The sequence below is a fragment of the Suillus bovinus genome (assembly GCF_016758785.1).
Source record: "Suillus bovinus strain UH-Sbo-P2 chromosome Unknown EDB93scaffold_1, whole genome shotgun sequence".
Lineage (NCBI taxonomy): Eukaryota > Fungi > Basidiomycota > Agaricomycetes > Boletales > Suillaceae > Suillus > Suillus bovinus.
Window position 1 is genome coordinate 878,569 of NW_024542057.1, and position 13,565 is coordinate 892,133.

The 13,565-nt window shown below is 48.2% G+C and overlaps 7 protein-coding genes across 7 annotated transcripts; 3 read left to right on the forward strand and 4 right to left on the reverse strand.

Annotated features, from left to right (window-relative positions):
- Positions 1 to 897: 897 nt before the first annotated feature.
- Positions 898 to 2,142, reverse strand: EDB93DRAFT_1260686 (uncharacterized protein; the record flags this gene model as incomplete). Its single annotated transcript, XM_041454176.1, has 5 exons — positions 898 to 992; positions 1,041 to 1,140; positions 1,193 to 1,620; positions 1,668 to 1,790; positions 1,848 to 2,142. The coding sequence occupies 5 exons, from the start codon at positions 2,140 to 2,142 to the stop codon at positions 898 to 900; spliced, it is 1,041 nt and encodes a 346-aa protein (XP_041313645.1).
- Positions 2,143 to 2,324: 182 nt separating this feature from the next.
- EDB93DRAFT_1073991 (uncharacterized protein) lies at positions 2,325 to 3,237 on the reverse strand (the record flags this gene model as incomplete). The annotated part of the gene is made up of 3 exons (XM_041445061.1): positions 2,325 to 2,856; positions 2,911 to 3,073; positions 3,126 to 3,237. The coding sequence occupies 3 exons, from the start codon at positions 3,235 to 3,237 to the stop codon at positions 2,325 to 2,327; spliced, it is 807 nt and encodes a 268-aa protein (XP_041313646.1).
- A 355-nt stretch (positions 3,238 to 3,592) lies between these two features.
- Positions 3,593 to 5,009, forward strand: EDB93DRAFT_1237164 (dienelactone hydrolase; the record flags this gene model as incomplete). Its single annotated transcript, XM_041451393.1, has 9 exons — positions 3,593 to 3,711; positions 3,843 to 3,975; positions 4,106 to 4,135; positions 4,190 to 4,250; positions 4,302 to 4,330; positions 4,446 to 4,586; positions 4,643 to 4,660; positions 4,711 to 4,782; positions 4,833 to 5,009. The coding sequence occupies 9 exons, from the start codon at positions 3,593 to 3,595 to the stop codon at positions 5,007 to 5,009; spliced, it is 780 nt and encodes a 259-aa protein (XP_041313647.1).
- Positions 5,010 to 5,340: 331 nt separating this feature from the next.
- Positions 5,341 to 7,083, reverse strand: EDB93DRAFT_1099339 (translation elongation factor EF-1 alpha; the record flags this gene model as incomplete). Its single annotated transcript, XM_041446918.1, has 8 exons — positions 5,341 to 5,378; positions 5,437 to 5,849; positions 5,902 to 6,219; positions 6,270 to 6,406; positions 6,456 to 6,668; positions 6,719 to 6,813; positions 6,866 to 7,000; positions 7,050 to 7,083. The coding sequence occupies 8 exons, from the start codon at positions 7,081 to 7,083 to the stop codon at positions 5,341 to 5,343; spliced, it is 1,383 nt and encodes a 460-aa protein (XP_041313648.1).
- Positions 7,084 to 7,499: 416 nt separating this feature from the next.
- On the reverse strand, positions 7,500 to 9,983 carry EDB93DRAFT_1112504 (kinase-like protein). The gene is made up of 4 exons (XM_041448139.1): positions 8,995 to 9,983; positions 8,450 to 8,936; positions 8,281 to 8,398; positions 7,500 to 8,221 (listed from the first exon to the last, which is right to left on the reverse strand). The coding sequence occupies exons 1-4, from the start codon at positions 9,778 to 9,780 to the stop codon at positions 7,798 to 7,800; spliced, it is 1,815 nt and encodes a 604-aa protein (XP_041313649.1). The 5' UTR covers positions 9,781 to 9,983; the 3' UTR covers positions 7,500 to 7,797.
- Positions 9,984 to 11,046: 1,063 nt separating this feature from the next.
- Positions 11,047 to 11,602, forward strand: EDB93DRAFT_1074817 (ribosomal protein L32e; the record flags this gene model as incomplete). The annotated part of the gene is made up of 4 exons (XM_041445122.1): positions 11,047 to 11,093; positions 11,152 to 11,284; positions 11,335 to 11,480; positions 11,542 to 11,602. The coding sequence occupies 4 exons, from the start codon at positions 11,047 to 11,049 to the stop codon at positions 11,600 to 11,602; spliced, it is 387 nt and encodes a 128-aa protein (XP_041313650.1).
- A 180-nt stretch (positions 11,603 to 11,782) lies between these two features.
- Positions 11,783 to 13,559, forward strand: EDB93DRAFT_27303 (UPF0103-domain-containing protein). Its single transcript, XM_041455918.1, has 8 exons — positions 11,783 to 11,876; positions 11,928 to 11,968; positions 12,027 to 12,132; positions 12,182 to 12,250; positions 12,303 to 12,415; positions 12,466 to 12,577; positions 12,632 to 12,772; positions 12,832 to 13,559. The coding sequence occupies exons 1-8, from the start codon at positions 11,860 to 11,862 to the stop codon at positions 13,217 to 13,219; spliced, it is 987 nt and encodes a 328-aa protein (XP_041313651.1). The 5' UTR covers positions 11,783 to 11,859; the 3' UTR covers positions 13,220 to 13,559.
- Positions 13,560 to 13,565: the final 6 nt, after the last annotated feature.

A 13,565-nucleotide genomic window follows, 5' to 3' on the forward strand; every position in this document is an offset into this window, starting at 1 on the left:
ATATATGCGGGCCGGTAATCGGATCATCGTATGCATTTACGTCGCGTGTGCATTTGGATCAAAATATGTCACATGTGCATTGAGTTTTTACATTCCAGAACATTTCCGAGTTCGCAATTGGCTCATTGTCACAACCTCGCTGTTCTCGAGTTCATCTAAATCATCAACATCCAGCATCCCTCCTGGCAGACATTGGAGACTCGGCAAACTAGGAGTGTGCAGGACGTCCGCTTCTTCAGCTTCATCAGAGCTACAGTCGAACTCAGAATCCTGGAAGTACTAGTATAAGCGAAGACTCAGAAACATCAAGAAAGTTTACACCCACTGCCACGAATGCATCACGCTCATCACTGGCATCATCCGCGAATTTTGGATATGGAACCCAACCTTTATTTACAAACGATCAGCTAGGAAAGCGGCGATAAACAAGCACAGCTCACCCTCGACGTGTAGATAAAAGAAACGATCCTCTCCTGGAATGCAAGGAATGATGGCGGCTGATCCATTGCTCTCAACCTCTGCACAAGGGTCATCCGCACGCAGTGTGTTAGATAACCTGAAACTGGATGGATTGAAGACACTGCCAAGAACCCATGTGCCAATGAAGCGAAGCCACAATACCGTGCGGTTAGGTAGTTCATTATATGCCATGCGATCCATGATGGTGAACTGGCGCTGGTTAGGCCAGACCGCGACGAGAGAGATATCACAGTTGGACATATCACAGGTTAATGTAAAAAAGAAAAGAAAAGAATCAAGATGGCTGGATCATTGATTGCGAACAGGACCAACGATTGTCTCACATCTACTCCGTTTCTTCTCGACGTCATGCAAGTATTGCATCAAGACAACAGTTTTCGCATTGTCGCAGGTGTTGTATACGCGTATAGAGATCTGCTATATATCCAAGTCTTCATCCGGATCATCATCATCGATATCATCGGCAGAATCAGGGTCATATAGAATCGCCCCAGCTATTGTAACAGGGTTGCCTGAGGCCAAGATTAAAATGACTTAAGCATAAAGAAATGAAGCGTCACCTTCGTGTGCGTAAGGTAGGGGGACTTGGGCTCGCGATTTCTCCTGCGACGGCGTGAGATTTAGATTAAACGATACGTTCTGCGTTGGATCCGGTCGAGCCTATAGTGTGGTCAGATATAAAATTTCATGTCAAAGTGGCGTTTGTGCTCACCTCCTCTGTTTTTCTCCTGGTCCAAATGCTTTTAAGGCTGTCAAGAGCTTGCAGGTCGCACGGGACATCTCCTTTCCAGCCCTCGACAGTCCTCTCTGCACCACGCTTGCTCCCACCCCTTAGAAGGACTTCCACGACAAATTCCCTTGTGCTCTTGCTCGCCCACGCACCGGCACTCGTCCCATTGCCTTCAGGGCCATAAACCAGGCGCTCACTTTCATGTATACGCTCAGAGAAAGGAATGAAGACACTCCAAAATTTCTCTGCCGGACCAGCTGGTGGAGGATGTGTAAGATATGCAGAGGCTATGTGCGTAATGATGACTGGGGGATGCGCAATCAGATGAATAAGCGTCGGTGATAGGGAAGTTTGAGTCAGTAATTCAAGAAGAGGACTAGGCTGGAGGTGTAATGCGAGGATCGAAGGTCCTTGAAGAAGATAAGTAGGCACATAGACACCAATCGTGTAAACACACCAGAACGCGTTGTAATTAGCTCAAGGAGTGTCCGAATAAACTTGTAAGTTTTTGGTGTAGATCCGAGGTCAGATGCCAATGTATCCACCGAGTCAATGATCACATTCAGTGATCCCGGAGGTACTATAAGGTTTTTACCAGTCTGACAATCATGCTCGTCAAACGCGTTAAGATACTAACCAGAATTGATGCGAGCCAGGATCTCGTCCTGAGGACCGCACCACGGATTGTCATAGCCGGGAATTCGCTCAGTGAAGTCGAACGTAGTGATATTGGGAGCCTCATCGACATTCGTCAAGTTTGATGGTGGATGCAAGAAGCAGAACAGCAGAGTCTGAGTAGTTGGTCTAAAATTTGAGATCAGATTCCTCAAGATAGGATAACATGTCTGTGCGGAAGACGACTGAAGGATGATAAGTGGTTGATGTGGTTTTAATCCTGTTGGGTTGTTGATGACGGAAGGAAGTAAAGACATCTTCCATCAGTGAATTGACGACTCCTTGATATTGTAGCCGTGAGACATACTAATGGCCGCTCGTATGGTTCAAACCAGCTCATCCACTAGAACCACTCAAGTCCTCGACATAGTCTCCCCTAAACAGACCTTGATAGACAAAGAAGATGGTAGTTTTTAACTACGACATTAAATAATCGACTTTACGAGGCAGCACCTTCCTTTTCCCACTGTGTCCTCCGCAGAACGAATAGGTCAGATTTCCACCCATAAATACCAAACTTGCCAACAGGCTTCTCCAAAGCAAACCCGGCGTCACGTACGCACTTTTGAACATACAGTATTAGGGAATTAGTTGTCACCTTGATCTCTTTGACTGCTTTGTCCGCTTTGAATGCATGCTGTACGGCATGTGCGAGCAGGTCCTCCTGAATTCCTGCTTTCCTATACGGCTCCTCGATATAAAAATGACGGATTGTAGCGACGGATGATGTTCCCTGAGGTATTGTATGCTTCGACTTCAGGGATGAAGATAGCTTTCCCTTGTCCATAAGAGTGTCTTGCGACTGAGAGTTCTTCGAAGCATCGATGGCTATGAGACCGACGAACTTTCCGGCATATTCAAGGACGAAAAGGCCCGAGGAGGGTGATCGTCGATAATAGGTTGCGATGTCCGCGACATCTGGTCTTCGCAACAAGTCGAGAGACGCATCTTCGAAGTCTGCGCGGTTGAACCTGTCCAGTTAAATTATTGAACGATCTGCGATGTGTGCCGCAGGGTCAACATACCAATCCGCGAGGTAGAGTATAACGGCGCCCCAGCATGCAAAGGCTGGAAGAGGTTGCAAGTAACCAAGGAACCCGTACTCTGGTTTAGGCCACCAGTTGAGATACTGGATCATGATGCATGCCAGGGCAACCCAGACACTAAACGTGAATGGATGGAAAAAGGCTGCAAAATTATTTGGTCAACTCGTCGCGAAAAATTCAAGGTCGACACGTACTACTTCGATTTGCGACTGTTAGACCCTCCATTGAAGCCTTTCCGATGTTGAACTTGACCAGTTTGTCATCAGAAGGCTCATACAACCGAATACGCGCATCAGATTCTGTCATGATTGCACCGTGCAGATGGGAGTGAAGACGAAACAGCTCCTAGTCTCACCATCATGATTTGTAGCAACTTTTCCTCGCACGTTTGTCCAGGCAGGCACAATTCTTATACGATCCACAGCGGTGCTACCTTGGGATTCGGAAGTTCAGCAACTCCCTTCGAAACGCAATTTTACGCATGTGCAGTAGATAGTGCTCGAGGCAAACAAGTTCCAATGATGATCATTCTTGAAGACACTGAAATGATTTGACTTCGAATTCGCTTACTCTTGAAGTTACTTCACACACTTCATCGAACGTGGGTTGAACTGTTTTCCCGACCTGCCTGAAGCTACATACCGAACACTTCTCTACAGCCATGCTCATCGCCAAAACATTCCACGACGTGCCCAGCAAACTCGACAACGGGCGTCCTATCCGTATCTTTGTGGTCTCTCCTGTTGTCCCAAACTATCCACAAGCAAAGTTTCCCGGTAAGTGGCATGTCATTATCGTTCTTATTCTCTTGGAGCTGACCCAGTGCTTGTGGACGAGGATAGGTGTAGTATGTTTCAGGTGAGCCTGAGTTTGGTGGGCTGAAGTCACGCACGATCGTTCACATTCGTTAGTGAAATCTATCAAGTGACAGGGCCAGTGGAAAGGTTCGCTGGTCAGATCGCAAGCCAGGGATATGTGGTTGCTTGCCCATCGACCTACCATGAATTTGAGGGACCAGAGGCTATTCCGTACGATACCGAAGGCGTGTCTCGTTCTCTTCATCTTTCTATTCGTCGCTTATCACTGTCGATATCAGGAACCGATAGGGGGAACAAGTACAAGGCAAGCAACTTCACATCGTTGCGGTTTGCATTCTCATTTACTTTTGTATCAGATCGAGAAAGATATAGCTGCGTACGATGAGGTCAGCTTCATGGCTCTGTTGTCGATAGATCTCCAAATATCAAGTGTGGTCTAGGATGCTACGCTCTCTGTCGATCTTCTGGTTTCTTTGCCAAACTGCAACGGTCGCATTGCAGGTTTGTCAATGAGCCTTTGGTTGGCATACTAGATGTTGAGATATTCTTCAGCGACAGGAATGTGTTTGGGAGGACATTTGGTGCGTCTGTCAGTCCTACTTGTAGTGCCACATCTTTGAACATATAGAACACAGGCATTTCGGGTAAGCGATAGAGCAATGATACTACCAGCAGCTTTCGTTAAACTCTATTAAGGCTGCTTTTGATCCCCGCGTTCTATCCTCAGTCTGCTTTTTTGCGACTGATATTCACAGTGCGACTCTTGGCAAAGGCAAGAACGACGACTCTCTTGCACGTGTTCAGAAGGGGGATATGACAGGCAAAGGTGAACTCGTGGTATGTTTTTTTGCCATTTGAGAAGAGCAGGGACACTATTCTGAAACATTTTGTAGATGATTTTCGGGAAACAGGTACGTGAAGGCATTTAGGAGACGAGGCATGTTGAACTTAGTGCTGCTAGGACACGCATGTCCCTCGCGAAGGTCGTGATCTCATCCGCAAGACTCTTGAGAATGCCGAGGTATCTTGCTCTGTAAGTTATGTGGTTTCGCGTGCGTTTTGGAATGTTTACCACAAATACAGTTTCTGGAAGTGCAGGCGCAGCACGCGTTCATCAGAGATGAATCTTCCAAAGGTCGATGGGACGCTGCTCTCACGCGGTCCTTATTTACATTCATGATGGAGGTGTTTGACAGAACTATCGGGAGAGATCTCGGGCCTAAAGTTGACAAAGGGGAGAAAGTCGAACACGTGTGCTAGATCTAATATTATAGCCCATGAGGTATGAATTCAATAAATAGCCTCAGAATCTGGGAAGACACGTTGATTGCGAGGGAAGAGGGGACGATGAATAAAAATATTGATACAATTAAGTCCCTTCGTTCTTATTCGAGACAATATCTCCGCGACATTAATAAACAGGCGAGCGAGGCCACTGGTCATGACCTCGCTGCCAGCTTCGTTAATCGTGCATACAAATGATGATAGTAAACACATTGCAGGTATGAATACCGTATGGGTGGCACCAGAGAGACAGCAAATAGCAGAAGGCCGGAAAAAAAAGAATATGGATACGGCAGTTCTACATCTATTACTTCTTCTTGGTGGCCTTCTCCGCAGACTTCGTCACTGAGGAGAGAACCAATCAGCAAATTTATTCGCGGAAGGATTAGCCGGGGGTACTCACCCTTTCCGCCGGACTTGTCAGTCTTATCGACCGACTTGATGACACCGACAGCAACAGTCTGTCTCATGTCACGGACAGCGAAACGACCCAGGGGTGGGTATTCGTTGTAGGATTCGACACACATGGGCTTAGAGGGAACAAGCTTGACAATGCAAGCATCACCAGACTTGACGAACTTGGGGGCAGCCTCGAGGGACTTTCCACTCCGACGGTCGATCTTCTCAATCAACTCGGCGAACTTGCAAGCAATGTGGGCGGTGTGACAGTCAAGCACTGGAGCGTAGCCAGCACCGATCTGACCAGGGTGGTTGAGGACGATGACCTGAGCATTGAAAGAAGCAGCTTCCTTGGCAGGGTCGTTCTTGGAGTCAGAAGCAACGTTGCCACGACGGATATCCTTGACCGAAACGTTTCTAGAGATATATATGAGCGTGAAAACTAGGGAAACATATGACAAATGCGGACTTGACGTTGAAACCGACGTTGTCTCCGGGAAGACCCTCAACAAGTTGCTCGTGGTGCATTTCAACGGACTTGACTTCAGTGGTCACGTTCGTAGGAGCAAAGGTGACGACCATGCCAGCCTTGATGACACCAGTCTCGACACGACCCACGGGCACAGTGCCAATACCACCGATCTTGTAAACATCCTGGAGGGGAAGACGGAGGGGCTTGTCAGAAGGACGGACGGGAGGTTCGATGGCATCGATAGCGTCGAGGAGGGTCTTTCCCTTAACAACACCACCCTTGGTCTCCTTGGTCCAGCCCTTGTACCATGGCATGCTGTGTGAGACATGAGAATGTAATTAACCAGCTGATACAATAAAACTGACTTAGGGGACTCCTCCAACATGTTGTCACCGTGCCAGCCAGAGATGGGGACGAATGCAACGGCCTTGGGGTTGTAGCCGACTTTCTTGATGAAGGTGGAAGTTTCCTTGATAATTTCGTTGAAACGGTCCTCGCTCCACTGGATCCAAGTGTAAGTGAAATGAATGGTTAGTAGTGTCAACACATACCTTAGTCGTGTCCATCTTGTTGACGGCAACAATAAGCTGACGCACACCAAGGGTGAACGCCAAGAGGGCGTGCTCACGGGTCTGACCGTCCTTGGAAATACCAGCCTCGAACTCACCAGTACCACCGGCAATGATGAGGATAGCACAGTCAGCCTGGGAGGTACCAGTAATCATGTTCTTGATAAAATCACGGTGTCCTGGGGCATCAATGACCTAGAAAATCTATGAGCGGATATTACTAGGAAAGTCATCAGTAAACCTACGGTAACCATGTACTTGGGGGTCTCGAACTTCCACAGAGCAATGTCGATCGTGATACCACGCTCACGCTCAGCCTTTAGCTTGTCGAGCACCCATGCTGAAGATCGTTATCAGTGATATCACAAAATGTAGATTATCGAGCTGCTCACCATATTTGAAGGAACCCTTGCCGAGCTCAGCAGCTTCCTTTTCGAACTTTTCGATAGTACGCTTGTCGATACCACCGCACTTGTAGATCAAGTGACCAGTGGTAGTAGATTTACCAGAATCGACGTGACCGATGACTGCGATGGATCAGATCGGTGAGCTAGATGTAGATGATGAGGTACGCACCGACAACGTTAACGTGAGTCTTTTCCTTTCCCATTTTGAAGGATTTCTGTCCGATGAAGCGATCGTTAGTGATTGATCTTTCAGAAAGGTGGATTGGCAGTGATCATAGAAATCGGAGACCAGGTGATGCAAAGATCGCAGAATGGCATCGCGATGATGATAAGGACATCAGGGCATGTATTGCGCTAGTAACCAGGATCTTTTGAAAGATCAGAAAAGAAAAAAAGACTCACTTAAGTGTACAGAAAGAGAGAAAAAAACAGAGGAATGGGATGTGGTGGTACGAAAGAAAGAGAGAGCCTGATGATTTCGCTGATAGTTATACCTTCCCAAAGGAAAATTTTTATCAATCTGGTGATTTGATATGCCGCCGTGACTCCGCTCGGCACCGGCCGCGTGGCGCCGGACTGGCCGAGTCATCTTGACACTGATTCCCCTGAGGCAGACTCAAACAGACTCGAACGCCTCGATCGCATCGTTTAATACATTCGCAGATATGATTAGTCTATAGGGAGGGTTACGATGTGCTACTAGTACACCCTATCGATAGCAATGCGCGCTAGCTAGTTGAAACAGATCAATATTATGGGGCCTCATGGCAGATCGATGCTGATACGGTGAGATTTGATGGTTTGAGATGAAAAAAACGACATAAAAGGAGGTCCGACAGAGCAAAGATAGGATGAACGGATCCTCATAAGGATCAGTAAGAGTCTGATGGACAAGATACCTGCCTCATTGCCTTCGATTATGTGACACGTGCTGGAAACGCGCTCGGTTGTGGAGATAGGTGTTGATAATTACCGAAGGGCAGCTCCATCCCCCAACCCTTTCCCCCGTTCAAAAATCGACACTGCAGAATGTTCTCAAACGTAGGTCTTGCACTCACTTCCACTTGCAAGCAAGCCCTGACGAGGGCTGCAGCATCCCCTACTGCCCCACCTCCATCCTCCTCTTCTCCATCTTTCTCCTTATCATCGCCACACCGCTCATCCAGCGCAATAGATGCGTTCGCAAACGGCGAGGCCAAACCCTCTTGGGCGTCAGCTGCCGTAACGAAAGGGCATTCTCCTACGAGAAGGACGTATGCCACAACACCAAATGCCCATACATCCTGCTCCTTCCCGTGATATCGCTCCCCACGCAGGATTTCAGGGCCTGCATAATCCAATCTTTATTGGGTAAGCAACTGCATCGACAAGTAAAAGGCACGAGTATGGAGAAAACTTACGTCCCACTGAATGTGTCCCATCCGTTCTTCTTCACAAGTCCCGAACTTCCGAAGTCTATTAAAACGCATTTGCCATTTGGTCCTAGGACAACGTTCTCATCCTTTACATCTCGATGAACTGACAATGAATCAGTATATCGCCAAGAGATCTTGGAGATGGACTACTAACCTATTCCATGAGAGTGCAAGAAACATAGAGCATCTGCAAGCTGTCCGAGATAGCTGCGAATATCAAATGGCAAAAGTCCCTGGGGGCAAGCCTCGACAAGATCAAATAGATCTGTCGGAGGAGGCTCATCGGACGTCTTTTCAGGCGTGGAAGACGGTAGGACAAGATAGTAATAATGGTTGTCTTCGAAGAAATCTATCAGAGGGCAGATATTTGGATGTCCCTCGATTTCTTTTCCTTCTTCCCACCTTTCATCGCTGTCCATGTGAATACAATCTGGCTGAAAACGTGTCGCGTCCCCGTCGGTTCTAGCGGGAGACCGACGTCGTGATGGATCCCATGGCCTTACTGCGGGTAAGGTGTACGACGTTGATGATATAACAGACATGACGAATATTTCTATTGGTATCGTGCCAAACCGTGGATGTCGTTTCCAACAGTCAGCAAGGATGCGAGACTTGATTATTTGTTTCAAGACCAATGGTGGCTTGTCCCATTGTCAGACCGCAAGAATCAAAGTAGAAGTCTAGTGGATAAAACCTCACCCCAAGGGATCCATCTGTTTTGTATTCGCGTGCTCTTTTGACGAGGCCATACGCGCCTCGACCGATCTCACCTTCGATAAAAAAGTCTGATATGGTCTTGCTATCAGGTAATGAGGAAGCTTTACGAGCGGGAGTCGGAGGGCAGGTGCTCGCAACGGAAGACAGTATACTTCCTGTACTTCCTGACCGATGTAGAATCTTTGGCATCGTAGGAGGCGGTGAAGGCGGTTCTATTGGGGCTATCATAACGCGACCTGCGATGAGCGACACCCGCTGCTGTGAAGATCTCCTGCGAGGCCGTGACATGGTAGGGGAACGGGAAAGTGGGGGATGATGTGTTTCAGATAGAAGTGAGGTCGTCGAATGCAAGGACAAGCGCGATAGCGAATGAGACGGAGAGACAGATATCGGAGAGTCCGTTAGGTTGGGAGCAGATGTAGATGGGGACAACATCAATGGTTCACGAGCACAAGAAGTTGCTTGATTTTCGGAAAGCAAACGAACAGAGACTGGAGACATCAGTAGAGACGGTCGGGTGGTCATTGCGGACTTAGAGTCTTCAAGCTTTGGGAGATCCTGGGGAAGTTTTTTCTCCAATGCACATTTAGACTGCGATGTGACTTCAACTTCTTCTTCATCTTTCGTAGACCAGTCAAAGCCGCGACCTATCGATGTGACTCCCCAGCTACTTCCGACACTTGTCGACCTGCACAGCAAAGGGGGAGCTGTGGATAGCCAATGATCATCTTCATCGAAAGTAAAATCGATGGGGGTTGCGGCGAGCATGAAACTATGCACCAGTAGGCCCTTGCAAGACGCAAGGCGGAAAGGAAATATGCAAGGATGAGAACAAAGTGAGCGCCCGAATCACTTCTCTTTAATATGGCACGGCGGAGGAGTTGTCATCCGCCCGCCACTAAGATATTAGACCGGCATTGTTCTCACGCTTCTCCCCCAGAGGTCCAAGCTACCCCACCATGTCACTTACGTCTATTATTGTACTAGTACATTTAGTGATCAAAGTTGCTGGTACTTGACGTGAGTGTCGCCGAGGCCAGAAGTGACAATCTACCAGCAGAAATATGGCGTACCGAACACACTCCACCACATGAGTTCTGCCTTTGCATTGAATTCATCAAACATAGCCGGGACTCATTGCCGCTACCGATGCAAGCGGTAAACTCTAGCTGATTTCCTGCATTGTGACGCACAGGATATGTCCGAGCGCCGGAACCAACGCTCAGGGCCACTTTCAACTTGTTTATACACACACAGAATTGGAGCTGTCCATATTCGTTGACCTGAATAAAGAAAACAATTATCGCCCTCCAGGTATTCTTGCACTCCATGGGACGCCCGTCAGAATGTGCCACCAAACTTGTCTACGATCATCTGCTGTGCAGCGGTACCGGTGCGCGTTATTAGATACGTGAGAACAGGATAGCTATACACACTGGCAGGAAAGATTCGACCTCTCACACACAGCACCATCCGGTGTAAGCAACGTTCTTCATGTGACTTGCTCGTGCACGAGGAATTGTCACCATAGAGAAAGAACACATTCCTTCTATTTTGGACTAGGGAATCAGGAAATGTAGTGGTCTCCGACTCCCTAGACGTGACGGAAGTAAAACAATCGTTCCTTTTCTATATTACGCGGACAGGGTGTGAACTGAAGTCGTTGATTACAGCTCTGAGACTAAGAGCTCGAGAGAGTAGGAGATGGATAAGTCCATAAGACAGGTGTGTGTGGCATTGGTAAACACAGCCACTGCATTGTTTGGTTCTATTTGGAGCTCACACCAGTGGGCAGAAACCAGTGGACAAGTAAGCCGTCGTTCCACAAATCCAAAACTCACGGGTGAGTCTCTTTATGCTAGTGTCAAACGAGTCCATATCACAGTCCGATGTCGATAATATTCGATTCTGGAGAGTTTGAGTCAAAACAAGTCGACGGATGGATGGATTCATACTCGGATGCGTTGATGTGGTCACCCTGGAATCCGGGATGTTCACTGAAAGTCAAGCACTAACCACTCCTTTCAGACCGTCATGGCCATCAAGATCCCCATCGTCAAGAAGCGCACCAAGCATTTCAAGTGCGTATGAAGCAGCAGCATATCTTCATAAACCTAGGACTCACTTTCTGCAACACAGGCGCCACCAGTCTGACCGTTACCACAGTGTCAAGGAAGCATGGCGGAAACCCAAGGGTATTGACAACAGAGTGAGGCGTCGGTTCAAGGGCCAGCTCCCCATGCCTAAGATTGGTTACGGGAGCAACAAGAAGGTATGGATGCTCCTGCGCTGCTAGATGTTCATGCTCATGTTTTGTACTAGACCCGTCACCTTCTCCCCAACGGTCTTAAGAAGTTCCTCATCAGCAATGTAAAGGAGATTGACCTTCTCCTAATGCACAACAAAAGCTACGCGGCCGAGATCGCACACAACGTCAGCAGCCGCAACCGCACTATCATCCTCGAGCGGTAAGTGTTGATTACTTCTGAGTCTTGTGCTCTTTAAGATTCTGATACGTGTTGCTTTTAGAGCAAAAGTTCTTGGAGTGAAGGTGACGAACTCTGCAGCACGGCTGCGGTCAGAAGAGTGATTTGTTGTTGTCGTTTCTCATTTCACGCCATTCTCATGTATCCATTTCATATGCTGGAGATAATCTCGACATGCAAGCATGCTTCAGGCTGAATGATGTATCATCAATCCGTGTAAGATCGGTCACATGAGGATATTGTGCTATTTCTGTCACCTGCTGCTGATAACCTGAGATTGCCTAATGAGGCACACGATCACATCGCTCATTGATTCAAAGGAAATTGGCACTGGCTATCACTTTTAACTGAACCACCCAGCATGTCTCTTAAATCCAGGCATGAAAATGCTCGTCGTATACGCTCGTAGCTAACCAGCACCTCCAACAGACCAGCTGTATTTGCTACCAAGTTGTGGTATTCAGCCGATGGTTCGTTGCTCTGCCAAATCATCTACTTGAATACTGCATGTCTTCTTTCAAACAACAGGCGACACCCTTGACACAGAGCTCTCGAACTGGTTGGCTAACGTCAAGCCTACTGATGAGGACGACTTTGCACCGCCCGTGGCAGGCTGCAAAGCGATCATCGCTCCGTATGTTCTCACTCCTGGCTCTTCTTTGTTCCTCAGTCAGATCTACTAGCCACGCTGGTTACTCCTACTCTGGCCCTGCAGCTGCCTGGGCGTACAAGAGCATATCGACTACTGGAATGTGAGTGCTTCACTCCCAAACAATATCCTTGATGAGATGCACTACCGTGCAGCTCCCGAGTATTCATCCTAGGCCCATCGCACGCGTTTTATCTGGGTGGATGCGCACTCTCGAAATGCGAGACGTACGAGACTCCACTAGGGAACCTCGCATTAGACAGAGAAGGTACATCCTGCGCGAACAAACAGCCACCCAAATCTGACCCCAGATCCAAGTCATCGAAGAACTCTACAAGACCAAACGATTCGAGTACCTCCAACCACGCAGGGACCAAGGCGAGCACAGTATCGAGATGCACCTGCCCTATGTATACAAAGTGTTTGAGGGGTAAGCTGTTCCCCATCCATCCTTTCCCTATTTCGTTTCGAGCTTGGTTCGCAGGTCCATCGATGATATCAAGATCGTGCCGATCATGGTGGGTGCTATCGATCAGGAGCAGGAGGAAGAGTATGGGAAGATATTAGCGCCGTACCTTGAGAGGGATGATACGCTCTTTGTTATCTCTTCTGATTTTTGTCATTGGTGTGTTTTGGTGTTGTTAATTCATTGACATGTGTTTGATGGTGGGGTGCGATACATAGGGGTCACTCGCACTATGGATACACATTCTATTATCCCGAGACGATCCCTAGCAATGTCCCAGGTGTTCATCTACGCCGTAGCGGTCCGCGCCCATCACCCTCCCGACCCATCCACGCGTCCATTTCAGATCTAGACCACGAAGCGATGGATATCCTCACCCAACAACCTGCGTCTGCCGCACACGCCAAATTCGTAGCGTACCTGGAGCGCACGCATAATACGATTTGCGGACGACACCCCATCGGAGTATTGATGGGTGCGCTCGGTGCGCTGGAGGAGAAAGGCAAGCAGGCGAGAATGAAATGGGTGCGATATGAGCAGAGCAATCGGTGTGTCTCGTTTGATGATTGGAGCGTGAGTTATGCGAGTGCGTATGTCACTTTTTAGAGGGATCGGGCACAATGCGATCGTGATATATAACAACACCGTTGATGAACTATGTCTGACTACAGATACGGGTGTCTAGCGCTGGGTCCAGATTGCTGACCCGTAGTCTACCTGATGATAGGAAAACACAGCTAGACACTACGCGCTACGAGTCGATCTCAGCCCTGAGGAAGTTCTCCCAGACGACCATAACGCGTCTGTGAGACTAGAATGGGGCGTGAGGTGTGGATGGAATGAGTGGGAGGTTTTATAGCTCATCGGCTGATTTCGGGTGGAAATTGATTGTGTGCGATGAGAGCTGATTTTTTCATTGGACGCACGATAACGTGTGTGGGACTGAGATTGC

Excerpts from the sequence above, each read along its gene's own strand:
- EDB93DRAFT_1112504 (XM_041448139.1), bottom strand. The coding sequence starts at position 9,780 with ATGCTCGCCGCAACCCCCATCGATTTTACTTTCGATGAAGATGATCAT. Across the intron at positions 8,937-8,994 it reads AAACAGATGGATCCCTTGGG|CCACCATTGGTCTTGAAACA; the intron begins GTGAGGTTTTAT and ends CAATGGGACAAG. Across the intron at positions 8,222-8,280 it reads TGGGACACATTCAGTGGGAC|ATTGGATTATGCAGGCCCTG; the intron begins GTAAGTTTTCTC and ends TACCCAATAAAG.
- EDB93DRAFT_27303 (XM_041455918.1), top strand. Across the intron at positions 12,133-12,181 it reads TGCAAAGCGATCATCGCTCC|CCACGCTGGTTACTCCTACT; the intron begins GTATGTTCTCAC and ends CAGATCTACTAG. Across the intron at positions 12,251-12,302 it reads AGCATATCGACTACTGGAAT|CTCCCGAGTATTCATCCTAG; the intron begins GTGAGTGCTTCA and ends ACTACCGTGCAG.